The 27,215-nt window shown below is 39.5% G+C and overlaps 4 protein-coding genes across 13 annotated transcripts in view; 3 read left to right on the top strand and 1 right to left on the bottom strand.

Moving 5' to 3' along the window:
- Positions 1-3,095, top strand: part of gpat2 (glycerol-3-phosphate acyltransferase 2, mitochondrial) — a 167,823-nt gene extending 164,728 nt beyond the window's left edge. For 3 of the 6 annotated variants that reach the window (XM_034691787.1, XM_034691788.1, XM_034691789.1), the window contains exon 25: positions 948-3,095. In XM_034691787.1, coding sequence (XP_034547678.1) covers positions 948-1,064 — 117 coding nt within the window. In that variant the 3' untranslated portion in view covers positions 1,065-3,095. The remainder of the gene's footprint in view (positions 1-947) is intronic. The other 3 variants (XM_034691783.1, XM_034691785.1, XM_034691786.1) reach the window with 1 other exon arrangement.
- fahd2a (fumarylacetoacetate hydrolase domain containing 2A) lies at positions 2,332-11,128 on the bottom strand. Of its 5 annotated transcripts, none has more exons than XM_034691793.1 (8): positions 10,910-11,128; positions 9,630-9,898; positions 8,855-9,071; positions 7,522-7,581; positions 7,264-7,426; positions 6,251-6,359; positions 5,674-5,761; positions 2,332-3,638 (listed from the first exon to the last, which is right to left on the bottom strand). In XM_034691793.1, exons 2-8 carry the CDS (start codon positions 9,896-9,898, stop codon positions 3,576-3,578), a joined length of 969 nt encoding a protein of 322 aa, XP_034547684.1. In that variant the 5' UTR covers positions 10,910-11,128; the 3' UTR covers positions 2,332-3,575. The 5 variants fall into 5 exon arrangements, with proteins under 5 accessions (XP_034547684.1, XP_034547686.1, XP_034547682.1 ...); XM_034691795.1 differs by having other exon boundaries at positions 9,630-9,863; positions 10,910-11,127; XM_034691791.1 differs by lacking the exon at positions 10,910-11,128 and adding an exon at positions 10,765-10,903 and having other exon boundaries at positions 9,630-9,863.
- A 285-nt stretch (positions 11,129-11,413) lies between these two features.
- Positions 11,414-17,766, top strand: zgc:152830 (uncharacterized protein LOC767682 homolog). The gene is made up of 16 exons (XM_034691790.1): positions 11,414-11,540; positions 12,238-12,279; positions 12,410-12,500; positions 12,828-12,976; positions 13,078-13,186; positions 13,444-13,571; positions 13,674-13,773; positions 13,993-14,068; positions 14,167-14,252; positions 14,613-14,717; positions 14,863-14,938; positions 15,038-15,156; positions 15,242-15,325; positions 16,143-16,200; positions 16,962-17,143; positions 17,249-17,766. The coding sequence occupies exons 1-16, from the start codon at positions 11,530-11,532 to the stop codon at positions 17,384-17,386; spliced, it is 1,554 nt and encodes a 517-aa protein (XP_034547681.1). The 5' UTR covers positions 11,414-11,529; the 3' UTR covers positions 17,387-17,766.
- Positions 17,767-20,000: 2,234 nt separating this feature from the next.
- pcna (proliferating cell nuclear antigen) lies at positions 20,001-22,939 on the top strand. Its single transcript, XM_034691796.1, has 6 exons — positions 20,001-20,444; positions 21,538-21,635; positions 21,730-21,797; positions 21,897-22,091; positions 22,199-22,322; positions 22,417-22,939. Exons 1-6 carry the CDS (start codon positions 20,224-20,226, stop codon positions 22,491-22,493), a joined length of 783 nt encoding a protein of 260 aa, XP_034547687.1. The 5' UTR covers positions 20,001-20,223; the 3' UTR covers positions 22,494-22,939.
- Positions 22,940-27,215: the final 4,276 nt, after the last annotated feature.

Genomic DNA, 27,215 nt, shown 5'->3' with positions numbered 1-27,215 from the left:
TTATAAGAAGACTTCTTTTTCAAGTCTCCTCTGGGACTTGTATCTTCTTTTAAGATCTGTGGTGACTTGATGGAAAATGTTGTACTCAGGCTCATTTAACCAGTCCAAAAGGACTGAAGCAGAAACTTTGACAGGACTTTATGAAGACAAACTGTAAAAAACAGGATGGAAAGAGAGACAAGTCATCATGTTTGAAAACTAATTTCTAAGAACGGAAGAGAAACAAATGTTCTAGACAGTGAGAGGAGGAAATGGGGGCGCACCCTTCACTCTAATGTTGTCCATTTCATCTGTAATATCATAAATCAGTGTTTGGGCACAATTTCCTGCTCTTACATTTTACCACTCTGCCTTTCGACTTGCTAAAGCAGACAGTGTCTGCAACCATCAGTCTCCTCATCAGTTTGTGGGTTGGGAATCGCTGCCTTTTAAAAATAGAGCATCATTGACCTATAAATCAGCAAAGACCTCATGAGGAAATTATTAGCTCTCTTATCAAGGTTATTAGTCTGAAATGGTCATTATCAGGCTTGTCTTTAGGATTTGACAGCTTATTAAACTCTCTAGTGTCAAGACGATTGATACTCAGGATCTGCAGGTCAAAACAAAGCGGAAATTTGCTGTTAGTGTTCATCTAACTGTGAAATTAGTGGACACTAAAGTCAGAAGTTGTGCTGCCTCAGTTTGCCTCATTATGTCAGACCTTGCTGCAGGTTCAGAGTTATGAGACATCTTAAGCTTTTTTGTTTTTCATACTTGAAATGTTCTTGTTTTGAAAGGTTTTGTTATTATCTATTATTTCATCAGTGTGTGTTTTTTGGCCTTGCACAGAAAACAGCCACTTATGCCAAGAAAAGCTCTGCTCACCATGCTCAAAGGAAGGTTACTGAATAAAGAGAATTGTTGTCGCAAGCCTCCTGACAGGACTGTGTTTATGTTTACGTCAGGTCCTTTTGGAGGAGCGTCAGGAAGGGGGTGTCTTCCTCGGTATCACTCCTTTGTTCCAGTTGTCAGAAAACAGGCAGAGACTGCACCGCTTCATCTCCCAGTACCTCTACAATTAATGTGTTTAGCCGAGCAGCATGACTGGAGGACTCGGCTTTGTTTTATTGCAGAGTCTGACCTCATCCTTTGTTCGCGTCACTGAGGCTTGTGTTCGCTGTTAAAAAAGTGGCATGCTGAGCTGTAGACGCTCATGCCTTTAGGTTAATTGCATTTTGATTTTTCAGTGATGAGACATTGATTTTAAGTTTATCTTTGGAGATAGCATTAGCATAAAGCCACAGGAGTCGAGGGTTATGAAGCCACTGTAATCAGTGCTGGGATTCTGCCTCGTGCAGTTTGTGTTTCGACCATGTTTATGTTGTCATGTAAACCAATAAGTATGTTTGTAATATGAATGTTCAGCTTGAGAATGCTTTTTCTTATTTGTCTATATAAGAAAGTTTACAAGTTAAAGTTACAAAAAGTTTATACTGACATTAAAAAGCATCTTGTCTCCTCATTAACTGGACACATACTTGTACCAAATCGGCTCCTTGGACACAGATTAATGTGCTTCACGGTTTATTTTATGCTCACCCTCCAAGATTTAATCTGTTTCAAGCAGCTCATGGATCTGCTCCTGAATGTAAATCTCCCAGTGCTGACTCAGACCTCAGGAGAATCTGTCCATGCAACTCTCTGACACCGAGACCCAGAGAGAAATCAATGCCTGGTCGAGCTTTTTTCTGGACTTTATTGATGTTTTGAAGTTTAAAAGAGAGTCTGTTTGTGCAGCTAAGATTCTAAGTGGCTGTTGCCATTTTTGGTCCAAGTTAGACCACAAAGCAAAGCTGCAGTACAGCAGCTCTCTCTCAACGTGAAACTCTACTGCCACCCTGTGTTCAACAGTGTGTACTGTAAATCCTAATACTCCACACTTCCCACACAGCATGAAAACATACTGAAGACTTATTTTAAGCAGGTTAACTGGAAATGTTAGACTACTACTCAAACGTCAATCTTTGATTTTAAGTATTAATTTACATCATTCCCCCTAAACGCACCGCACAAAGGAACTGAGAGCTTATTGCAACTTTTCATGTCAGAGATAAACAGTAAAAACTGTTTGTGTGTATTTAACACAAAGATTACGTCATAAACTTGTTTCTATGCTACATCTGTAAGTTATGTTGATGGGACAAAGCTTCTGATCCCATCTTACTAAAAACAATGCAGCCTATTACAGCTGTCTTGTAATAAATCCAACCTACTAAAGCTTCACTGTTTAAGAGGAGAGTAATGAATGTGACGTTTTTCACTTATGTTTACATCAATATTTGGGTAGACTTTTATTCCAACACCTTTTATTTTAACACAGTTCACTCCAACCGCATCACAAACAATATCCTCCAAAATTATTGTACTTTGAATAAACACCTTTCAAAAAGTTTCAACACACTCCTGCATCATCTTCATATATGTCCAAATATGGCTGTACATTCGTTTTAAAGTGAATTACTTTCAGCTTTAAAACTGATGTTATTTTTAAAATATGCAACAACCCAATAATCTTGCAGAAAAAAAAAAAGGTTTTCTCAAAGGGTAAAGAGAAATCTGTCGGTGGGGGGTGAAGTGGTTTGATTTTTCATGATTCAGATTAACATATGCCAACAATCTCTCTGAATATAAAGTATCTGATTGACCGAAGACATTAATTCTGTTTTTACATGTGGAAAAAATTCCATCATGTAAATTTGGCTGATGTGTCATAGTAGGTCTTGTTATTTGCATGTCCAAGTGTCCTTCAGAAAGACCATTAACCCGTCTCACCATGCCGTGTGCAGTCTGACACACACACGGCAGGATATTGTAAGTCATTAAATGGTCAAACAGTTCACCTCATCATACGACAGAAGAATTTAAATGGAGAGATACTTGATGATTTCTCTAAAGTTGTCTCTGTCGATGTAAAAGTTTGTAACCTTTAGAGATTTACAGAACAATGAAGCAAACACATTCATCAGATTAATAAAGAACTTTCTCCCAGGCAGTGAAAGGGGCAAATTCTGATGATGGCACATTACCAGTTTAATTAAATACTTATCATTCCGGAGAACTTTGGATTTATTTTAAGATGGGGCGGTCTGGGTCCTCTGAGGTAAACATTCTTTATACAATATATCCCCCTGAATCTGAAACATTAGAATTAGAAACACTTGTTTTTGGTTCATTTTAAAAAGGGTGAGGAGGTTCACAGTGCCCTCTGTATCGTGTGAGTAAGCCGCTCTTGATAAGAGGGTATTTTTACTGCCTGTGATGACTCAATAACTGGGGTCGAGCGCCTCATGTTGAGTCACATAATTACATTGTTTTACATATTAAAAACACCATATGTTTGTCAACCCCTGATTACAGCAGTATCACGAAGACAACTTTAATCATGACACAAACGTTTGTATACATTTGCAGCATTTTTCACACATTTGCCCAGAACGAAAACATAAAACATTCAGTGAATATTATGAAACAGTCGATCAGAAGTGCAGTGTAGCCGGCCATCCTACAGCGATTGTTTTTTCAGCAGGTTGAGTTTAGACCACTTTGTTGATTATGGAGCCTATCTGGTCAATCTGGCACTCCACAATGTCTCCTGTCTGTGAGGAAACAAGTCAAAGGATTTGTTAAACATTTATAAAATGGAACCTGTGTCTTGCTTTCTATCAGAGTTCAACTTTCAGGTTCTTTTTATCCATTAATTAAAGCTATTACAAGATAATAGGGCGCAAAAATTCTTACAGACGTGCCAGCGACTAGAACTATTTAAGAACAATCTTCTGATGCACAATCTTGGACACATCAGTGTTTCCTGGAATCACCAGGTGTTTCGGGTCTTGCAACAGACACCCTCTTCCTGGCGACCCGACCGAGGCTGCTCATTCCCCGGCCTGTGTCCAAGTGGCGTTCTACTGCCCCCACTTCTCTTCCCTCCTTAACCAGAGCCATCTGGATGCTTTTTCTGCTGCCTCCACGTTGTTGTTGATGGCTCTTCTCCGGTTGGCTCCTGTAATGCCCAGTGTACTGTAGGCCTTGCTCAGGGATTGACTGGCAAATCCCCGACTGCCCACTTCCACTGGCATGCACCTAGTCTTCCACCCATTCCTCCAACAGTCCTCCACCAGCTCCTGGTACTTCTCAACTACTATCCGTCTCACCACTATCATCTCTCTCTCTCTCTCTCTTCAACCCCAACTCTGTCGAGGCAGATGGCTGTCTAACATGAGTCTGGTTCTGCTCAAGGTTTATGCCTGTTAAAGGAAGTTTGTCCTTGCTGCTGTAACTTAATAAATGCTGCAAAGTGCTCTGCTCATGGTGGATTAAGATGAGACCAGACTGAGTCTTACCCTATCTTGATGTTGGATCTTTGTTAATAATTTAACAGAGTATGGTCGACCTGCGATGTTTGTCAAGTGTCTTGAGATAATGTATTGTTGTGATTTGGCGCTGTATAAATAAAGATTGATTGATGAGTGGTCGTTTTCAGTTATGCTACCAAAACAGCTTCTTTTTTTTTTTCCAACAACACATCATGGTCATATTTCATCACATCGGGGACTCCTGTTCTCCCACTCTGTCTCCACTCAATGTAAAGTGTTAGGGGGATGACTTTTACGACACAAACACCTATAAAACACAGTATTGGGACACTGTCACCACTCTCTCCCTCTGCCTGTCTCTCTACCACTTTACTTTCACCCTCCTTAAAAAAAAAATGTTCCAAAAGAAAAAGACAGCGATGCAGACGCACACAGAGAGCTGCCTGAGATGCAGCATGGAGGATGATTACGGACTGAAGTGACAAAGCATAATAAAACTTAATTCATGAGCATGATGATTCCTCTGCACTGCTACCATTTATCAGTTAAATATAAGGACTGAAGTCTCTGTTTACAGAAAATGGCAAAGTAATCTGCATGATAAACACAGATCCATGTTATAAGATGTCTATCACTACAATCAATTAGGACTACAGTGAACCTCTGAAGGGTTTCATCTACCGATCATGTGGATTAAAGCATCTTGAGAAGTAGATCATGTAGTAAATAAGTGGACTGGACTGGACTGGACTGGACTAGAGGAGAGACTGAGCCCCTTACAGAGTAAGATACAAAGCATGGCAAGGACAGCGCCACAAACAAATCCATGTTATATCTGCTCGTCTCTGGACGTCTCACTCATATCTTGGTTGTGTCTCATTGCTCCTCTACTTCACGTCACCTGTGGCCGTTTTTTCTCCCAACCCTGTCCTGTCCCTGCTCTCTTTGACTTCTAACAGACTTGAAGTTAAAAGCTTGAGGTCTGTAATATGCAGTTGAATAAACATTCTCGTCTTTTTAACTGACAAAACTGGCATTTAGAGTCATATATATTAAGAAGCTAGCTACTGTGGTGTATTAATGCATGAATGCCGTTGAATCAAACTTTATAAAACATTTTCCTACACCTTGATTCCGTGCTGTCTCCAACCTGCAAGTTGCACGAGAACATACTGTCACAGAGTACAGAGAGTTCCTTTAACTCTCTGACATGTGATACACACGTTATATCCAGTTAAGTAAACTGTTTTTCTGAAGCTACAGACACAGACCAGCTCTACTTCTTTTCATTTGTCTGTTAAACATAAACAGTCACCTTGAGGAAGACGGGTGGATTTTTGAACACTCCCACTCCTGGAGGAGTACCTGTCAGGAACACATCGCCTGGAGTCAATGTCACAAACCTGAGAGGAATAACAAAACACAGATTCAAGATCTGAAAGAGCATTGCTGAACAGTAGCAACAAAATGATCCTGAACACTAATGACTGCACAACATGAGGACTTCTCATGCAATATAATAGTCATCGCAAGGCGAGGGAACGGAGATTCTTTTAAGTCTAAGAATCTCAAATCAGATCACAGGATTCTCCAATTGGTCTGGGTACCTCAGAGCAAAAAGGTTCCAGACCCTGGAGTGGTTGATAAGTCTCAGCTGAAGCATGTAATATCCTCTTGAGTATATATTAAACAAGGGTCATCTTCTCACACAGTACTGCTTTTGTCCATTCTGTCTGACACACTTTGATTTGCAGAATTTCTATAATGGAAACTTTGAAGTAACTGAAGCCGAAAATATATACAAGCCCTGACTTTATAATGAAACACAAAGTGTCACTGTTGAGCAAAAGCAGCATCGCCATGAGCAGAAATATTGCACTTAATGAACCTACTTTGAGACCCAGGCCACCAGTGCCTCCGTCTTAAAGATCATCTGATCCGTGTTGCTGCTCTGGACTGTGTCTCCGTTGACCAGACAGCGGACGCCAAGGTTGTGAGGGTCTGGAAGGGATGATATAAACAACAGCAATGTTGACATACAAGACTGTGACTTATGGCCCTTTTCTACCGGCCCGTCTTAACCCTACTCTACTCGACTTGACTTGACTCTACTCGGTTTGTGTTGAGTTTCCACGGGGACGGTATCTCGTGTCAGATACCAGTTTTTTGTACCTGCTCTGCTCTGGTTCCAGGTGAGCTGAGCCGATACTAAAAGGTGACGTCGACGGACTGCCGGCCACTGATTGGTCAGAGAATGTCATCACCCAAGAGTCATGAGTGCAACGCCAAACACAGGAATCAAACCTGCCATTTTTTAAAAACGACATCAGTACTGTACAATGTCTGCACGCAAAGTTTATGCCTGCGACAAAAAGTACACCATTGCCCCGTCCTCCATTGTTTGTAATTGTTGTGTTTGTGTCGCATTCAAAATGACGTGAACGCAGTTTTGCGCAGCTGTGTTATGACGACCCCGCCCACTTTGAGTCGGTACTTGGGCTGGTGGAAAAGGTACCCAAACCGAGTAGAGTAGAGCCGTGTCGAGTAGGGCTGGAACTGTGCAGTGGAAAAGGGCCTATAGAATACATGATTAGACTGAAGTATACTCAATGTGATATCACAATAAAAAAACATGCAGATGTATTTTACATAATGTGGGTGTGGGCTGTTAGGATGCAATCATCGATACACTACAATGACACTGATGCATCTGCAGTGGATTCTTAGATTTTGTTATCAGAAACTGTTAAAAAAAGTGATGACAGCTCTGACACCCATCATCTCATAATGGACGAAGATTAATTCCTGCGATTACACCTGGCAGTCCACGGGGGTCTCCATGCCGGTGTGGAAGTGTCTGCATTAGGTTACTTTTTTGCTGCTGTACTTTCTTGTCCCCTCTCACCTTTCACAGCATCAGTGGTCACTAATGCAGGGCCAAGAGGACAGAAGCTGTCAAACGTTTTTCCCAGCAGCCACTGCTTCCCGTTGCGCTTCATCTGCCAGTCCCGCGCACTGACGTCATTGGCCACAGTGAACCCAGCCACATAAGAGAGAGCGTCTTCCTCCTGAACGGCGAGAGGGGTGGATATGGAGTCAGAGCTGACACTTTGTAGGAGGATCAAAGTGTTGCAGCCTTCAGAGGTGGTGATGTGTCGCTCACCTTGATGTGTTTTCCTTTTCGTCCAATCACAAATGCCAACTCCACCTCCCAATCCACCTCCTGCAGTCGGATGTAAGTAACAGATGACGCAAACACAGCCTCAAATAGCACCACAGTGGTGTCCATACATACACATTCAAAGTACATTTTCAATAAGTCTCAAAGCAGACTGGGCATTTTATGAAATACTTCACATTTTGGTGTGCTGTAAATGCACTTCACTGAACAATACTATATTTGAAAAGGACTTAGATTATTTCAGATGTTGTTAATGTTACCAAAATGTCAAACAGGCTGAAAGTATTGACTTTGTTATCACTGGGAGAGGCATTCAATTAACATGCACTCAAGCAGCAACCTCCGGTCTCAAACTATGAAGCCCATGCAGAAGTGTTATAAACTGCAATTCATCGAGAATCCGTTTGAGGCTGGCTGCAGAATAACCGGAAACCACATACACATGAATGGGAAAAAGACGATCTTTGCAGCATTAATAAACATGTTTACAGCCTGGTTCAAAAAACGGCTTGGCTCTACGTAGCTTATTTCTCTATCGGCACACACTGTACGGGGGGTGGGGGATTCAGAACGCTACGGTTCAGAAGATATTAAGATTACGAGTTTTTGCCTAAATAAGGACATGACTGACTTGACTCCCGGACAGGAACACAGCTGTTGGCTAGGAGGCTCAAACTCCGCCCCTTTACGTCACACTATGCCTGGTGAGTTCCGCATTTCCAATAGGGCTGCCGCCGTCGATTGGCTTTAAATCAGCGCTCAGGAACAGATGGGTGATGTCACGGATACTACGTCCATATTTATACAGTCTATGCATGTACTACACTATTGAAAAATGTCCTTGTCCAGTAAAGGATGATGGTTTTCATAAACTACAACAAAGTGAGCTTGAAAAAGCTATTTAAAATCAGTGTATTGTTCTGAAAAATAAGATTTAGTGTTTAAACATCTGAAAAACATGGCAGACACAATCACACATTTTACATCTTAATTCTTTCTTTTCTTGGATACGATGACACCCATTTAGTACAAAACCATTCATGCACAGGTACTTATTCATCTGTACTTTTGTTACATTACTGCCATGACAGAAGGTATCAGACTTTACAATACACCTTTTTTTCTTTTACCTTCTCAACTTGGTACCTGTTATTGGAGGATGTATATTAAATTGACCCTATATCCACTCTAAAATAAGCTTTGTGCACCCCAGAGCCATTGAGACAAGCCTCAGAATTTCAGATTGAAGGTTTAAGCACCTAATTTCTGCACTGACAAAGAGCAATGTAAATACAGTTTGCATGCTCGCTCTCACCTGGCTCTCTGAAGGAAGCAGGATGTCGTCAAACGGCCCAGTGATGGCGCTGGGGAATTTGCTGAAAACGATTGGCTCTTTAGGGATGGGGGCATTCTGCTCCAGACAGTGGTCTCTGTAATTCATACCCACACACACCACCTTCTCTGGAGCCAAAACAGGGGATAGCAGCTGGATGTCTGAGCGCTCCAACACACACTGACCAGACGACACAGCCCTGAGGAGGAGGAAGAAGAGGAGTCAGCAAGAACAACAACAACAATAATGTTACTGGAACAAAGACGAGATGAAGAAAAAGACAACTTTCTGTAATCCAGAGAGATGATGTTTTTAATGATATAGAGGATAATTCATCAAAAGGAAGGAAGAGATTGATTTAGGATGTTGATGTAGGAACAGGATTTTAAAAGTGATCATTTAGGAAGAAACTGCTGATTTATAAAGACGCTGACTGAGTGAGATGTCTTGTTTTATAGTGAACATGATTTATGAAGACAATAAAACAAGCACAGGACTTTAAGTTGAGGAGTTGCGATGATTTAGGGTGACAACTAAAGAGAATTATATATACAGTAGAGAAGATGAGAATGATTAATCAAGGAGGATGTTAATTTAAGAGATGACATTTGATGAGGGAAAAGGTGATGATTTGAGGAATGCCTAACATGAATGGATGAATAACAGATGAGGATCATTGTGTAGAACTACTGTAGAGTCAAAGTTCACCAAAAAGATTTGGTTACAATATTAGTGACTTTAACAATGTGTTTGATACCTCTGTGCATGCTGCATTCCCTCGTCTCCCAGCTCCAGCAGCTCTCTCATGGTCGCAGGCATCGAGGGGTCAAACGCCTTCAGATCCACTACACCGAGCCCCTCAGCCAGCTCCACTCCCACCCTGATGCCTCCCACATCTCCACGGCGTTGAAACTGCACCAGACGCATCCCTGCACCACTCAGTTCTCGAAGCCTCTGGGGGTTTATCAAAGGCCTCTGAGAAAATAAAGTCCTAAAGGTGGAAGAGGAGCGGAGGAGAAGTCTCATCTAAGAAGGAAAGGAGTCATGAGGAGAGGAGAGGGAAATGAAAGTACATTTCTTTCCCTGAAGAAGAAAAAATATTTTTGTGTTCCCGTTTTCGTCACCCCCACCCTTGATCTCCTTACATATTTAGATACAGCATAAAAAAAATTAGCTGGAGCCTACACACAAATCAAAAAGTTTGATGAAGGTTGTTGTTAGTCTGGTGGAAGGTTTCCTTTGAACCTAACTAAAGGCAGCTTTCATTAATATGTTTAATCCATTTAAATTACAAGTTTTAAATTCAGGATTGTATTAAGTAGAGCAAAGCAGCATATCCTCACATTGTAAGAAGTGTATTCAAACAAAGTTTGGTTCTTTTCTTTATGAATCAGTAATCTGCTTATCACAAATATCAGTGATTACAGCTCTGTACATGGATTGATACATTTTAAAGCATATCATTTGAGTGTTAGTACTTCTATTTTATGTAGGCTAGCACTTTGAGCTGTCTCTTTGCAAAGGCCACTGCAAACTTGCACACATTGCAAACGCAAACGTGGGAAAGTAATTTTGGCAAATTCCCACATTTCTGTCAACTACTCTCATTTAATTAATGTTTGGAGCTCTTATAACACAGACAAACAGCAGGAACAAAATGTGCAGCTTGAAAAACTACACCCAAACTAGTTTATCTAGAGGAAGCTGTGAAATGGGGCAGGGGCATACAGATTATGTCAGCATGTCTGCCTGAACCTGCACATATCATTCTCTGCTATCACTTAATTAATTTAGCTGTAGGTTATATCACAACCAAGGTAAGAAAGTCACGAGGACAGCTGCAGCAGTGGGTAACTTCTGCCTACCTGCAGCAGTGGGTAACTTCTGCCTACCTGCAGCGCGAGCTGTTGCTGTGCAGTTCGACTTTTACCTGAAACAAAAGCTCATTTCTAAGGGACATGTGACACTGTAGACTGCTACTGAATAACCGGGGTTCTGTGTTTCTTGCCCTTTGTACCGACTCTAGTTAAAACTCACCTCTTCTGTGCAGCTGACAAAATACTACTTTGACTACTTCCGGTTAGGTTTTGTAGTTCTTCAGGTCGGCCACGTCAACGGCAGATAAAACGCTCATTGGAAGCAAATGATCGAATATAACAACTCACTGCTCTTATATCATGAAAAACAGCCCATATATTGCTCATATACTCATCTCTAAAAATATTTTGCCATTGATGAATCAGTTGTGGGAACTACAATTCCCTACTGTGAACGTATTAATGCGAATTTAAACACAGTGGGAATTTTAGCTTATTTATCACAACTACCTACAAAACCTCAAATTTTGTTTGTTTTATTGAAATTTCACTTTTAAGAATAACCAGGTTCCTACTACACATTTTCATAAATCTGACTGAAGACATGCAGTTTCATTTAAAGCGACATTTTAGAAGGACAAGCACTCATTTAGAAGAAAAGGTGAGCACGTAACGAGTTGGATAGCCGTAATTCCGAGCAACTTGAAGCCAGCGAATGCAGCACGGGTTCAACTTAACGGGTCATGTGATCAACCGGAGAGACGTGAAGGGAAGGATCCGTGATCACCGGCTGTCAGCTGTCTCTTTCACCCTGAAGACACCGGAGGAAGAGGACTAAACATGTGCACCAGGTGAGATTAAGGGCGGCTTTATGTTCAATCTGATTTTTGCGTTTCTTCTACCGTGCAGCTGCATCACCGCGTGTGCTTTGTGCATGAAATAGATCTGCGGAGGAGACCCAGAGCGGCTTTTGTTTCATAGGATCTATCTTTACTTTTTATTTTAATTCACATTTTCCGTTATTTTGATGCAGCTTTAACTACGTATCCAGTAATATAATGTTTAATGTGTTTTAGTTTCTTTATTCACGGCGCCTAGGATGAAATCTGACTCTCTCATGTTGCAGAAGGGGTTTGCTCTTTTCTGGATTTAGTTTCCACTTAAAAGGCCCATCCTTTTTTTTATTTTTTCACTTTCATTCTTACTCTGTGCGTGTATGTGGCCAGACATGGTTGTGTAGTACAGAGACATCATGTTCTTTGGGGATTGCTCCCAGTGCACAGTACACAAGATATAAAGTTTTATTTCTGCAATGAGTCCAGAAATCAGCAGTCACATTGATTTAAAAAAGAAGGTCTCAAAGGTCTTGCATGTTTTAAAACTTTGACCCACTCTGTTATCATTAACCTGCATTATAAAAACTGATATAAGGGCTTAATTGTACACTCTGTCTGAGATATCTTAGCATTACCTTGTCAGAAAATGCTGATCCATTGCTTATAAAAGAGGAAATAACTTCTTGTTTCCTTTCTGTGCTTATCTGTCCAGAGTCCAGCCCGTTGAATGGACGGCCGACCTCAGGAACCAGAAGTGAGTATGAAAGAAAAGTGCATCTTCCTTTTTTGCTGTCTTCATGTCTGCAGCTTTTTTTTTTTTTTTTTTGCATTTTACCAGACTGATATTTACTGAAATTGTCTGTCTTCTTTTTTTTCCCTCTTAGTTTTGATGGCATCGTGTTGGTGACCCAGAGCCATGACACGCTGCCCTCTGAGCTGGATAGTCTGAAAGCTCCGCTGCAGGACTACAGCTCTGTAAGATCTGCTATTCTTCCATTGGCAGCCACTTAACCCAGCAAAACAAATTTCACTTTGACTCCCAACACCCCCTCTTAACATCTGTCAGATTACTGGGTATATCATGAATGATTCTTTAAATCTCTAGAGTGACCCTTGGATCTGTACATTAGGGGAAGTGTTATAAGTAGACTACAGTCATTTTTTATGAATGGTTCAGATAGAGACGCTTATTTATAGTATGATACACAAAATCTCACACACCATGTTTCTACTGTAACTCATTCTCTAGTGGTGCTTTTTCCCTCTGGGGTGTAACTCTCCTAAACCTCTCTCCCTCTCAAGGTGGACAGTGGTCTTGGGGAGGAAGTGGTGGTCCTGAAGGTCCCTGGTCTTCCTGGCAACCGCCTGGTGTTTGCCTCCTGCGGACCAGTAAATCGGGACTACGATGATGTCAGGCGCTTCAGTGACGCTGCAGCCAACGGCATCAAGCGGTCAGTTGACGAGCGGGTGTTCTCCTTTGCCTGTAGTGTTTCATGTCTCTGGTTTACCTCCAGGTTTCTTTGCTGTCTTTCTCATCAGTGTGTCTTTTCAGAGCTCTGAAAGCTGGCATGCAGCGCCCCCTGCTGGTTTGCCCTCCACACAAAGATTATAAGAACAGCACCATTGTGGCTGCACTTGGGGCCCTTCAGGCTCTGTACATGGTAAGAATAGTCATTGCTATTTATGCAGAGCTAAGGAGTGGACCTTTTTTAAATACTGTAAACATCAGCTCTTTTTACTCATCATGTGTAGCACTGCTTGGCTAACACACTGTTTAAACAGATGTATAATATATATATATATATATATATATATATATATATATATATATATATATATATATATATATATATTATACAACAGTAGACAGTATGATAACCTCATAAGCTCACCTGTCATAATTGTATCTTCCTAAAAGCCACTGGAAGTGAGGGAGGCAAACGTCAAACCATCCGACTACAAGGTGTGTGTTCTGGGTCTGTGGGCTCCTCAGGAGTCAGAGGGGAGGAGACTGGTGGAGCTGGCTGACGCTATGGAGAGCGGGAGGTGGGTCACATACATCACACGTCACTCACAGCTGAGATTTTTTTCATTTTTCATTCTGTGTTGTTCAACCTGCTCATCGCCTGTCCTGTTTCTCCTCATCAGAGTGGCATACCGTGATATCGGTGGCTCTGATCCTGAGCGTATGGCTGCTCCTCGTGCTGCCGAGTACGTCCAGGAACTCTTTAAGGACAGCCCTGTGCAGGTAGTGAGGAGTAAAGTTTCATGTTTGCAATAAGAATCACACAAACCACTGCTTTTTAACATCAACTATTAAACTGCGTGTGATTCAAAAACTGAATCTGTGTAGAATCAATTTCAGTCCCACTCCAGGATGATGATGTGGTTGTTTGGTTCATCAACAACACTTGACACCACTTTCTCTTGCCCTGTTGAAAAGTGTTTTGGGTTTTTTTACCTGTAGGTGGAAGTGTTGAGCGACCTGGCAGTCCTGGAGAGAGAGTATCCCTGTCTGGCTGCAGTTAACCGCTGTGCCAACTGTAGGAAAACATATTTTGTTCACACTTCTTTGTAACAGAATTTCAAGAACCTTATAAGATATGTTTGTACATGTATTCATCATTCTCTATTCATGCAGGCGTGCCTCGTCACCAGGGCAGAGTTATCAAGCTGCAGTACTGTGGAGCAGGACCGGTCTCAAAGACACTCATGTTGGTCGGAAAGGTGAGAGGATAGTTTCACTGAAACACCCAAATACAGAATATAATAATACACCTACCTGATTCTGAAAGGTATGAGTAGTTGTGAGAAAAAATCACTGTGGCACTCTGAAAAGAGTTCAGTTAATGAAAACTGATCTTTCTTTTTTTACTATGCATCCAGCTATAAGCTCAGCTGGTACACAAGAAACCAGTCTTCTTGGAATAAAGCATCTTATAATATAGCTGACAAAAGAATGGCAGAAAAATAATCTTTGCAGACACTTTTTGAGTGAATGGGATGAGATTTCAGAAAGGAATGTTTGGTCTCTGTATGATAGAAGCTGACTTCTTACATGCTATGGTTCTTCTGTGATATCTCCAGGGCATCACCTACGACACCGGTGGAGCAGACATCAAGGCTGGTGGTTTCATGGCCGGGATGCACAGGGACAAGTGTGGAGCTGCCGCTGTTGCTGGCTTCTTCCAGGTGAGCCCTGCCTCCCTTATCTGGATTATAAGCCCTCAGAGGGGCTTGTACAGCAGGTCCACACCTCAGGACTTTGACTTCATATTCAGAACTTGTGACAAGTTTTAACCCCTTTCCCTTCCAAACTCCCCTTCTTGTTTATTAGATTTTAGCCAAGCTGAAGCCCAAACACCTGAAGGTCATTGGCTCCATGGCCATGGTGAGGAACAGTGTCGGGGCAGGTTGGTTTAATAAATTACTTTTATCAGTTATTCATTTTCTGCTGCAGTAACTCTTCTGAACAAATTCACATTTATTCTTGTGTGTTTGTGTTTTCTCAGAGTGCTATGTGGCTGATGAACTGGTGGTTTCCCGCGCTGGTCGCAGAGTGAGAGTGGGAAACACAGACGCTGAGGGCCGTATGGTGATGGTGGACCTGCTCTGTGAGATGAAGGAGAAGGTGAAAACATACAGAAACTGATTGTTACGATTATTTTCTACACCTCTATCACTTCTCGTTTGGATCATGTTATCTGTGCCTGCAGGCCGTAAATGAGACTTCCCCCGAGCTGTACACCATTGCTACTCTGACCGGTCACGCCATCAGAGCCATGGGACCCAACTACTCCGTACGTACAGCTGAATTTATACATTTATAATTAGAGATAGACCGATATGGTTGTTTCAGGGCCGATACCGATTATTAGTAGTCAAGGAGGCCGGTAACCGATATTTGGAGCCGATATTCATTTGCAGTAAAAGGGAAAATATTGTCAAAATTTTGAATTATACAAACTCCAACACTTAACTTTGTTTAAATACCTTTTAAGCATATGTTTATTAAACAGCTTTTTAGATTTGCAACATGTTAAAGGTTTTTTTTATCTTAGACAATAGACATCTTTGATTTAAAATTGTAACAAAAAGTGCAGGGAGCTCCCAGGCTCAGCAGCATGTCTTGCAGTTAAATGAAAACTTAAATAAATCAATGGCTCCCTAAAGTTTTCTACAGTAAATAAAGTTTTCCAAAATTTCAATATAACTGAAATGTTAATCTTTCCCTTATCTTTGTTTTATGGGGATATTTCCGTGTTTTTGAAGTGGGGTTGTATGAGTTTTAAATCACTAGTAGTTGTAGGGGCCACAACGGATGCTGCTCAGCTTGTCCCTTGTAATGAGAAACTGCAGGAGAAATGAGCCAAAATAACCCAGTTTTAAATTGATCTCTTATCGGCCGTCGGATTTGATAAAAAGGCTGATGCCGATATGCGTCAAAATGCCGAATATCGGAGCCGATAATTGGCCCGGTCGATAATCGGCCCGGTCGATAATCGGTCTATCCCTATTTATAATAAATATATCTACTGCTACTTCCAGAGGGATTCTAGTGATTACATGTACAATTATTGTGACAGTACTTACTCAGTTTTGTATTGTGTTTTGTAGATCATCATGGACAATGGACCAGCCCATCGTAACAACAATGCTGCTCAGTGGCAGAAAGGTGAGAAAAACAAATGAAAAGAAAATGGTGATGAGAGTTTCTTTCTTGGAAAGAAGGAATTAATTAATTTAAGGAATTAATGTTTTACAAATTGAACTCTATCAATGCTGTTTGGCAATTAGAAAAAATAATTTAATTAATTCCAAACTTTGTGATTAAATAATCAAAATAGATTGCAGTCCTCAATCATTGTTCTTGTGGTTCATTGCATCATAGTGTAATGTAGACTGATTGTGTTAAACTATTTCTAATGTGTTATTTCTTATTTAACCGGAGTCCTGAGGAAATGCTACATTCAAATTCATGCTAATTTTCCGTGACTACCAACCCTAGCTTTGAAGAAAAAATAATGTATAATTTTTTAAAGATAATAATGAAGAGAACTTTTGTTAGTTCAAATCTAGAAATTGGCCATTTGTTTTCTTTTCTCATAAGCAGCTAATAATGTTACTTGAACCGGTAACCACTTCAGGTGTGAACTTTTAATATTGTTGTTATATTTAATAATACAGCAGAGGTATTGCATTGGATTTGTTTCTCACAGGCTAAAAAGCAAAGCTGCACACTAAGTATAAGACGTTGCACTGCTAATGTTTTTGAAATTGTCACTGTGTCACATCTGTCTTGGAATGAATCCCCCCAATTTAAGCAGTACCATGTATCCATTTCCAGAACCGTTGCTTCATTTTTGTTGAGTGCCTCAGAGAGCTTTTTTTCTCCTGTCCCTAAATGGAACATGGTCTTGGTCTTTTCTTGTGCAGCCGGAGAGCATTTGGGCGACTTGTTCGAGGTGTCCAGAATCAGAAGAGAGGACTACGAGTTCCATAAGGGCAAGTCTGAATATGAGGATATTCTGCAGTCTAACAACCTGCCTTCCTCTGCTACCCCTCGAGGACATCAGACCCCTGCAGCCTTCCTCATCATGGCCTCAGGGCTGGACAAGGTGCTCACACATTGTCAGAAAAGTAATTCATCTACAGGTATGGAAAGTGTAATCATAAAGAACTGCAGCAACTAACCTGAATCATTTCTTGTATTTTCCATGCAGCATGGTGTGGATTCTGGCACGCCTCTTCCATACTCCCATGTTGACATCGCAGGATCCAGTGGTCCTTTCCCTGGTGTCCCAACAGGAGCTCCCATCGTTGCAATGGCAGCCAACTACATCCTGTCTGATAGTCTCTAAACACGTAGTGTGACAAGACTTCAGTTCTGTATCTCAATCCCAAAGTTAATTTTGTAACCGTCCAAGTATAAATGAAATTCCTGCCACAACAAGTGATGCATTCCTGTACACGTCAGAGTACTATTCTGTAAGAATGTTCTCTGCACCCTTTTCTAAAATCCTGTGACATTTATCCTTCACCAAGTGTCTAAGGACACAGATCTCAAGTGGCCTCAGTCAGTACATACTCAGGGGTTAATGGCAGTATAGAAACACCATCCTTTTTTATATGTCTGTATGTCTGCAAAGAACTGGGGACACGGTTGTGTGATTTGTGGCGCTGCGTTTAAGTCAAACCAAACACTCCACATGGATCAATAAAACAAAAAGACTTCAAAAGATCTCTGTGTTCTCTCTAATTATTTTGTAGTCAGAGACCCATAAAACAAACTTAATTTTGTATACAGGAACATTTATGTCTCTACACATCTATCCCTAAATTGATTTGTATATGTACATATGATCATGATGATTGTTCACTTATTTAGGCAAGGTATTTTATTTTTCAGTGACACGGTTGAAGGGTAATGATGGCAGATGAAAGATTTAGGTTTAAAATGTCCCAAATTGTGTCCTCTGTGTCCTCTCATATTTATTGTGTTGCTGCAATGATGTTGCAATAGAACTTTTGATAAAAAGGGAAAGATTGCAGAGGGCCTTTCCAGAACTGCCCCCTACACACTTTCCTTCTTTTTGCACGCTCTCATGAACGGTCCATCATATTGAGTGCTGTTCAAAACCTCTGTGTGGTGCGAGTGTGGGCTGTTAGACCCTCCATCAGTGAGTCTACACAGATGCTGGCTAACTGACCAATGTAACACTGTTTTATCTTTCATCACAACAAACACTGTGTAAATTACAGTTCCATGTTGTAACCTGCATCGACATAAACTGCTTTTACCAAAGTTATTAAACAAAACAATCAATAATGTTAAAATCAAAGTGTTTACAATACATCCAGGATCTTTTTAACCCCTTCCAAGTCTTTGAGAACATGATTTTTTTAATTGTTTATAGCATTCTATTTATAAGTACACTACTAACAAAATCAGCAGTTTATGCATATCCTAATGCTTATTACTTGTGTGTCCTGTAGTTATGGTTACATTAAGTTCTACGAGAATGGGGGGAGTCTGTCCCAAATCTTGCAGCTGAATCAGATCTCTCCACCTTGATGAAAGCTGCCCCATTTAGCTGGTGGCGTGACAGATGTCAGATAAACTTCTTCTGTGCATAAAAAATGTAATTATCTTCCATGAACTTCCAAAAACAGAATGTCCATAACGTTAGTATAAGGTCACACAAAATTGAGTTTATATTGCCACTACAGTTTCTGCCTTTTTTAGCACTTTTATTTCACTTCAATCAACAAAAACGTCACCGAGAAATCATTGAGTCTTATTTAAAATATCACAACTATTAACTTTCTTTATTAACCCCTTTAAGTATGGGGCGTCGTTTCTAAAGTTGTGCACACTGAAAATAACTGCCAAAATTCTTCACAATTAACTCATAAACGTCTTAAAAATGTAGAATGAATTTTTAAAAGTCACTTTTTTATCACATTTAGAGGAATATTTGTGATCTTCACATTTAATTTTGTTGTGTAAAATATATTAAGTTAAAATCATTGTTAAATCCAAATGCTAAATATAAATCTAAATGTTAAATCTAAATCTTAATATTAAATATAAATATAAATGTAAAATCTAAATGTTAAATGTTGCTCCGCGATCCTAAATATTTGGCTGATATGTGGCAGTGTGAATTTGCATATCAGCTAAATATTTAGGATCCCAGAGCAACATTTAACATTTATATTTAACATTTAAAATTCATATTTATATTTAACAGTTATATTTGTATTTAATATAATTATATTTATATTTAACATTTAGATTTATCGTGGAACATTTAGATTTATATTTAACAATTAGATTTATATTTAACATTTAGATTTATCATTGAACATTTAGATTTATTGCTGAACATTTAGATTTATATTTAACATTTAGATTTATATTTAACATTTAGATTTATCTTTGAACATTTAGATTTATTGCTGAACATTTAGATTCATATTTAACATTTAGATTTATATTTAACATTTAGATTTATCTTTGAACATTTAGATTTATCATTGAACATTTAGATTTATATTTAAAATTTAGATTTATAGTTGAACATTTAGATTCATATTTAACATTTAGATTTATCGTTGATCATTTATATTCATATTTAACATTTAGATTCATATTTAAAATTTAGATTTATATTTAGCATTTGGATTTAACACATTTTTAACTTGATATATTTTTCACAACGATAAAATATTGACTTTTAAAAATTCACTCTACATTTTTAAGCCGTTTTGGAGCTAAATGTGGAGAAATGTTGCTGTTATTTTCAGTGTGCACAACTTTACAAACGGCGACCGACCTTAACGCTGTCTGACGTTCCGTGTACGGGCAACAAAATTGTCCTTTCCAATATGGCCGCCAGGAGTGCCCATTTTTTAAGCGGCATTGGCTGTCACGAAACGGATACGGAAATGACGTAGAGACGCCGAGTCTTTATAGCTTGACATTAGCGCGCGCTGACTGCTCAAACCTTCCCGCAGAACAGTGAGTAGAGACTGCACGCAGCTTTCTGCCAGCTAACAACAAAGACTGAACTTCCACAGCAGCATCTCTCTCTCCATTACGCGGTGAAAAGTCAACCTGCAGCCTCCATCTTGACGGAGTGACGCCAAATTTGTCTTCTTTCGAAACTACGCAGACCATAATTCCACAGCAACCATGTTTGAGGCTCGCCTGGTCCAGGGATCCATCCTGAAGAAGGTTCTGGAGGCTCTGAAGGATCTGATCACAGAAGCCTGCTGGGATGTCAGCTCTTCTGGTATCTCTCTGCAGAGCATGGACTCCTCTCACGTCTCTTTGGTGCAGCTCACCCTGAGGCATGACGGCTTCGACTCATACCGCTGCGACAGAAACCTCGCCATGGGAGTCAACCTGAGCAGGTAGAGCAGAAATGTAACCTTTAATGCTAAAATACAAGTTCACCTTCTTATTCGTCTAACGTCTACGTTGATTTGTTCCTAATTTGCGGGGAAATGACTAATGTAGCTAGTCTGACAGGTCGGGCCGCCAAAGTTAAAGTTAGCCTCCATAAAATAGATGTAAAACTACTTTAAGTGAGATCAGCTTGTATCTTAATTGTCAAACAATCAAACTATCTCCAAAGCATTTTGTGTTTTCTTGTTAAGGGCTATGTCTAAAGTCTGGACCAGACAAAAAAGAGGGGCCATATTGGTGGAGTTGCCCGGGCATATCTCTCTGCTGCACCGGCTCACATTTCTCACTCTTTAATGTCTGCGTTCAATGAAATTGGTCTACACTTTTTATTTAAACCTCATTAATGTTGAGATTGGTATCCCAAATGACACCCGTGCCAGTGTGAAAGCCAGCAGCTGTATTGTGATTACATAGAGACGTTGTTTTAGCGCCAAATTCTGTTCAGGAAGAGTTGGCGGGAATTGTGTTCGAACCCGGGAAATTTCTACTTCCGTTTTCCTCCTGCAGCTCTTTGAAAAGAGAGTGGTGTTAAGAATGAGATTAGTTCACCCACATTTAAAGACTTTATAGCAGTTGTTGATACATTTTTTCGACTTTAGTATTATAGTTTATATCTTTAGGTTATGTGATGGCGATACTTTTTGCATAGAGGTCTTGATTTGTAACTTAACATAGAAACACAAAGTCATGGCTTGAATATTATTCTATTTAATGTTTTATTAATCAATATATTAATTCTAATAAACAGCCATCAGATAAAAGTCTTACTTTATAAATCAATAATATTGCCTGAGACTTAAGTCATTTGATGTGTCAAAGGCAGTTCAGTTAAACATTAATTAAAACTTATCACTCGCCCTTCATGTGATTTAGAATAATCTTTACTTTTACGTTAATAGTGAAACATACATCCCACCCATAGCACTTTTAATTAAGTGTTATTACTTTCCATCATGGAATATTTGCTCTCTGGATTCTCTGGTCTTTTTCAAATTTCAGGTTCTAAATTGTTGTTTTCTTTCTTTCATTTTCAAACAGTATGTCCAAAATCCTGAAGTGTGCAGGAAATGAAGACATCATCACCCTCAGAGCAGAAGACAATGCAGACACACTCGCCCTTGTGTTTGAGACACTCAGTAAGTTTTTAAAAATAATTAATTGATATGAAAGCATCAGTAATTTTTTTGTTTTTAGCATTGATGCCTAACCAGCCTCTTTTCTTTCTTTCAGACCAGGAGAAAGTCTCAGATTATGAGATGAAGTTGATGGACTTGGATGTGGAGCAGCTGGGTATTCCAGTAAGTTAGTTATCTGCGACTTCTTAATTTTTGTATTTCTTTTCTAAGAAATATTACAAACGTGCAGTTTTTAATCTTCCCTTGTTTGTTTCTCCTCAGGAGCAGGAGTACAGCTGTGTGGTGAAGATGCCCTCAGGGGAGTTTGCCCGTATCTGTCGTGACCTGTCCCAGATTGGTGACGCCGTCATGATCTCCTGTGCCAAGGACGGAGTCAAGTTCTCCGCCACAGGAGAGCTGGGCACAGGGAACGTCAAGCTGTCCCAAACCAGCAATGTTGACAAAGAGGACGAGGCAGTGAGTGAATGTTTATAGATACTCTATCCTATTTTCCCAGTGTCATTCCGAGTTACTTTCCATGGCTCTGTGTGGGACTGACAGTGTCTCATCTTTTCTGTTTTCAGGTAACTATTGAGATGAATGAGCCCGTCCAGTTGATCTTTGCCCTCAACTACCTGAACTTCTTCACCAAGGCCACCCCACTGTCCAAGACAGTAACCCTTAGCATGTCAGCTGATATCCCCCTCGGTAAGTACACCTCACTAGTTTTAATTGAAGATTTAATTAGACTCCAAACATTTTTTTAGAGCAATCACATGACTTATTCCTTTCCTTTTTCCAGTGGTGGAGTACAAGATTGCTGATATGGGACACGTCAAATACTACCTGGCCCCAAAGATTGATGAAGAGGCTTCTTAAGATGTTTTATAGCTGAACCAAAGAGGGACAATAGAGAAAGGCTGTTGACTGGGACTCTTTCTGTGTGATCTGAAGGTGTCTCCTGGTGTTTGATGATCACTCTTGGGTTTCTGATGTCCTCCTGTTTAATGAGATTCACAGCAGGAGGTGTCCTATCATCTTTCCAGTCAGCGGTATGAGTGAAGCTGCAGTGCTTTGACTCTGATGTTCTGAGCGTTTGGCTGAGGTCCAAACTGCTGGTGTTAATTTCAGCACTCGTAAACCCCTTTTCTGTGTCTCTCTCTAGCTGTGCCCATTTTGGAAAAGCATATTTCAAGTTTCCCATTCCTTCTTGTAGATAATGCATCTGTAAATACTTCCCGAGGTTCGGCACTGTCAGCCAACTCAAATGTTTTGTATTCATGAAATAATTCCAAAATAAATGACTCAAGTTGTTTCCAATGTCAGTGTGGTGTTCTGGAATTTCTAATCAAAAGTCTCTCATATTTAAAGTCCAAAACCTTACCTTTTTATAAAATGTTTTACTGGACTCATGAAGACACTTCATCACACATCAAGTTAAAGCCTAACCAAGAAGCTGAAAAAAGATAGGAACATAGGTTGTTGCTGATCTGGTAATTAAATATTTCTGTTAGGACAACAAATGATGTACTGGGTGAGCCAAACTACCTGTTGAATTAAACCGTCGTCAATTGGTAAATATTGCTCCCTTACATCTTAGGAACTCCCCATCGTATTTAAAATCTCTCTCAAGTCTAAAATGCTGCATAATGTCACCATCTAAAGTTTCCTTTTCATATATATTAAGTCAATAGAAAAAGTAGGTCATACCAAGTATGAAGCCAAACCAACCAACAGCAGGAGTTAATGTGTTGGAAAACATCTTACCAGTGACATGAAAGTCTCCATAGAAATAAGGCAGCTAAAGAGGGTCTAGCCATCATATCTGATCTTATGAATATTATCTGACTTTTCACAGTCAGAATTTTGGGGGAAAGGCTTGGCTAAGAGAAACAAACCATTGAAGTACACCAAATAATTTTTGTTTACAGATTTGCTTTGACATCTAGCAGTGGGAGAAATGAAGCAGGACTGATGATGTGAAAGCAGAAATTAAGCCATCTTTAAAAATATTATTAAATAAAAGGCCTTCATTTGACTACAAAAGTAGTCCTGAAAAGGACGATTGATACAATTTCTGATTAGACTTCCGAGTGATGGATAACAGTGGAAAATTTTATAATTTACCCTTTTAATCTCAAATTACTTCAACACTCTGAGAAACAGGAAATGGATGACAAGTAATTCCAACTTAATGATGCTCAGTTGAAGTAAAAAAACAACAAATTGTTGACAGCCAATGGATACTTTTTAACACATTATTCCGAGGTTCTTAAGTTTTATTTTTTTAACTCTAGTGTTATTTGACATATTTTCATACATGTTTTATGATTGTAACTCATTACATTTTAATTTATTTTGCAGGGCATCTCAATTGAACAAATAGTATGTTACTGAGGCTTTTTAATGTGATGCAGAAAAATAATCACAATGTTTTCCTTCAGTGTCCTGGTTGTGAGTTCCTGTCCTGGGACATGTTGGGACATGAAAACAGCTGCTGTAACAGTAACCAGGTGTAACCTCTGGGTGGTGCTCTTGTACTACTCTTTGTTATACCTCTGTGGGAGGGAGCTACGACTACATTCACCTTTCAGGTCACATTTGAGAAATGATTAACTGATGAGATTCACTCTTAATTTTCATTTGGCAGTTTCCCCAAAACATTGACAGCTTTATGCATCAAACTGGACGTGGATTTATGTTTGTGATCCGTTACATAAAGCACCTGTCTGATACTCAGCATCACATTTATAATCTCTTCACACTTACTGGACTTTGTCAACAGTGTGTCATCTGTGGCTGATGTTACATTTCACCTACTCAGCCACAGCACATGCAGGGATTATGTGATCCTATTCTCTGATCCTATACTTCAGAGAGGTCACCTGCAGGTCAATGAGCCAAAAACAAAATATTCAGAGAATGATCTCATCAGCTAGAAACACCTTATACACAAGCCTGTCTGTCTGCATTCAGCTTTGTGTTTACTGTGTTTTATCTCCTGTAGGTAGTGTGAAGTCAGACAGATTTAATCCTGACAAAGCTTTAATCTGACTGGCGGACACATCTGGCACAAATCTAACCCACACTGTACACAGCAAAGTTTTTAAAGTGAGAAAATGTGACAGCCATTTAAAATTGAATGCAGTTTATTTTGGTTTGTCTGAAAAATAGAGTGAAGAAAAACTTTCCTCTTGGAATATTTTTACATAGCTTTGTCACTATTTTTCCCTTTTTTTCTCTTACTCACAGATCCACTCACTAGAAATTTCAACACCTTTGTTTTAAATCAGCCTTTTCTTATTTGAGGTCTGGTTGAATGGGGAATAAAGGCAGCAGAGTGTAGACAGAGAGGATTATAAACTCACCATAGGATGCCTGTCAGCATAATCCCAAACTCCACTACAATGTCAAAATTCATCCGTTGAAAGGCCTTGTTCCCATGCAACAGGAAAAGAGGATTGTATGTGGGGGGATTTGTTTATTCCGAACACATTAGATAAATGTATTTCATAATAACTCATACCTGTGTGTCTGTTTCAGATGTCTAAAGTCACAGCGGCTACTCCAGCACTCTCTTCTGTGCTGTAATATTTTTCTTAAAGTTCTCTGGAACACAACTTATATTTTATTTTCTAAGTTACAATGTTCTGCAGCTGCAGGCTAATCTGATAGGGCTGAGAAGTGTGTTCCTCTAGATGCAGAGCAGAGAAAAGCGATGGGACTGTCATCTGAGGAAGTGACCGATAAAGCAGAAAGATGGCACAGCATTTTAAGCTGCCTTAATATTTAATTAAGCACTGCCACCCAGGTTAGAATTAATTATTTCCTAGAACAGAGCAAAGAGGGCTCCGCCTGAGTGGGGTTTCCGCTCCTGAATCGGCCTCACTTTTACACTGTAATTTCAGAATAATGAATAATGTCAGAGCAGTAATTATAAGTTATATTTAATGCTCGGAGCAGATTTAGACACAATCAGGCCGGCCAGACAAAATGTCTTCATCCCATCAGAGATACATCAAGTTTGAAACAAGTGCATAACTTTTGTACTGCTCTGACTTCTTAGTTTTATATCTTGAACTTTACTTCATATCTTATTCATTATCATTTAGATTTGAATGCTTTTAGACAGATATATAAACATAGGTAGTTGCTTACCATCTTCCTGAATCTAACACTTTCAGGTGTTTATTTGCCGTGGCATTATTTCTCTCTTCTTCCCTTTCAGGCATCTGAAGGCAACACAGCGCAGACAGGTGTTACATAATAACAAGTGGGAAGACTCTTCATAAGCATCCCATTAAAGCAATGTAATCTGAAGAGCTTTACATAACAAACACAAAGACATTATGACAACGGAGCAAGAGACGCACAACAGAATATAAAGAAGCACACAAATACACATTTAATAAGATTATTTAAAGGGAGCCAGAATAATGTTATGATGGAGGAAACGGAAAGTAACATTTATCAAGTACAAAGCTGATCTCCTGACAGTCTACTGAACTATTTCCATAGCGAGCCACTTTATACTTATGTAAGGTTTTTTCTATTCCCCAGCATTTATCATACATTTATATTTCTGCTGTGACGATTGATTTTTGTGATGTTTTTTTTTTTTTCTGAAATTACAGCAGAAAGTAGTGATGTGCGGATCGATGCTGAAATATCGATACTTCCGATACCACATCTTTATGCTCTAAAATCGATTCTCAAATCCAAGTATCGATACTTTTGATGCTTCAGTCATTTGAGGAAATGTATGTCATTAATTGGAACACAGTGGGAAGTATTTTAACCATTGAGATCCTGTCTAAATGATACGCGGTTGGTGGGAACTGCAAGTTATTTTTCTTAATAATTAAACAATAATTTATTTTATTGGTTTTATTGTTTTACTTATTTTCTTTTTGTGTGTTTGTTTAAAACTCCATTTTCACATATTTTGTATGATTGTGTCCTCTGTTTGGTTATTCTGTTGTTGTATTAGCTCAGCTATATTGAAAATGAGGCCACTACCTCGATATACTTACGAGTTTAAAATAAATAAATACATAAATAAATTAATAAATAATTCAGAAATACACCACTTTTTTTTAGATTTACCAGAAACATTGGGTGTATTTGCACCAAGTATCGGTTTCTGATCGGTATCGCTGATACCAGCCAGAATTTTACTCAGTATCGGATCGGAAAGGCAGTCAGTGGTATTGAACATCACTAGCAGAAAGACAGAATGGTGTAAATATTGCTGTTAGCTCATGCTGCATGAGATGTGGTAGCTTGCTAACTAAGAAGGTTATATGTGCTGACATGTCAGCCTGATAATAGCAGAAGTATGAAGTCCTAGCTAAAGTTACCATTAACTGGGAATTTATACATTTTCTATCATGTTTTGTTGAGGTATCAAACAGCAAGATAAGCTAGGAAGTGGTTGAGCACTTGCCCAATATTAGCTGTTTTCTAATGGGAGCTAATGTAAGGCGCTGTAGCTTGCTAACTAAGTAGGCTAAGATATTGTGCATGCTTCACAGATAGCTAGATAACAAGAGAAGTGTAAAATCTTATCTTAGGTTACTATTAGGTGTATATTTACACTTT

The sequence above is a fragment of the Notolabrus celidotus genome, chromosome 9, assembly GCF_009762535.1.
Source record: "Notolabrus celidotus isolate fNotCel1 chromosome 9, fNotCel1.pri, whole genome shotgun sequence".
NCBI classification, from domain to species: Eukaryota; Metazoa; Chordata; class Actinopteri; order Labriformes; family Labridae; genus Notolabrus; species Notolabrus celidotus.
Note: the sequence above shows the minus strand (reverse complement) of the source record. Positions and strands in the feature narration are given on the sequence as shown.

Bases quoted from the DNA above. Each gene is read 5' to 3' on its own strand.
- fahd2a (XM_034691791.1), bottom strand. From the start codon at position 10,832: ATGTCCCTTAGAAATGAGCTTTTGTTTCAGGTAAAAGTCGAACTGCAC. The intron at 9,072-9,629 runs GTATCAAACACA...CCTCCTCCTCAG, and splicing joins GGAATGCAGCATGCACAGAG to GGCTGTGTCGTCTGGTCAGT. The intron at 6,360-7,263 runs GTGAGAGGGGAC...CATCCCTTCCAG, and splicing joins GACCACTGATGCTGTGAAAG to ACCCTCACAACCTTGGCGTC.
- zgc:152830 (XM_034691790.1), top strand. The intron at 14,718-14,862 runs GTGAGCCCTGCC...CTTGTTTATTAG, and splicing joins CTGTTGCTGGCTTCTTCCAG to ATTTTAGCCAAGCTGAAGCC. The intron at 17,144-17,248 runs GTGCTCACACAT...TTTTCCATGCAG, and splicing joins TGGCCTCAGGGCTGGACAAG to CATGGTGTGGATTCTGGCAC.
- pcna (XM_034691796.1), top strand. From the start codon at position 20,224: ATGTTTGAGGCTCGCCTGGTCCAGGGATCCATCCTGAAGAAGGTTCTG. The intron at 20,445-21,537 runs GTAGAGCAGAAA...ATTTTCAAACAG, and splicing joins ATGGGAGTCAACCTGAGCAG to TATGTCCAAAATCCTGAAGT. The intron at 21,636-21,729 runs GTAAGTTTTTAA...TCTTTCTTTCAG, and splicing joins CCTTGTGTTTGAGACACTCA to ACCAGGAGAAAGTCTCAGAT.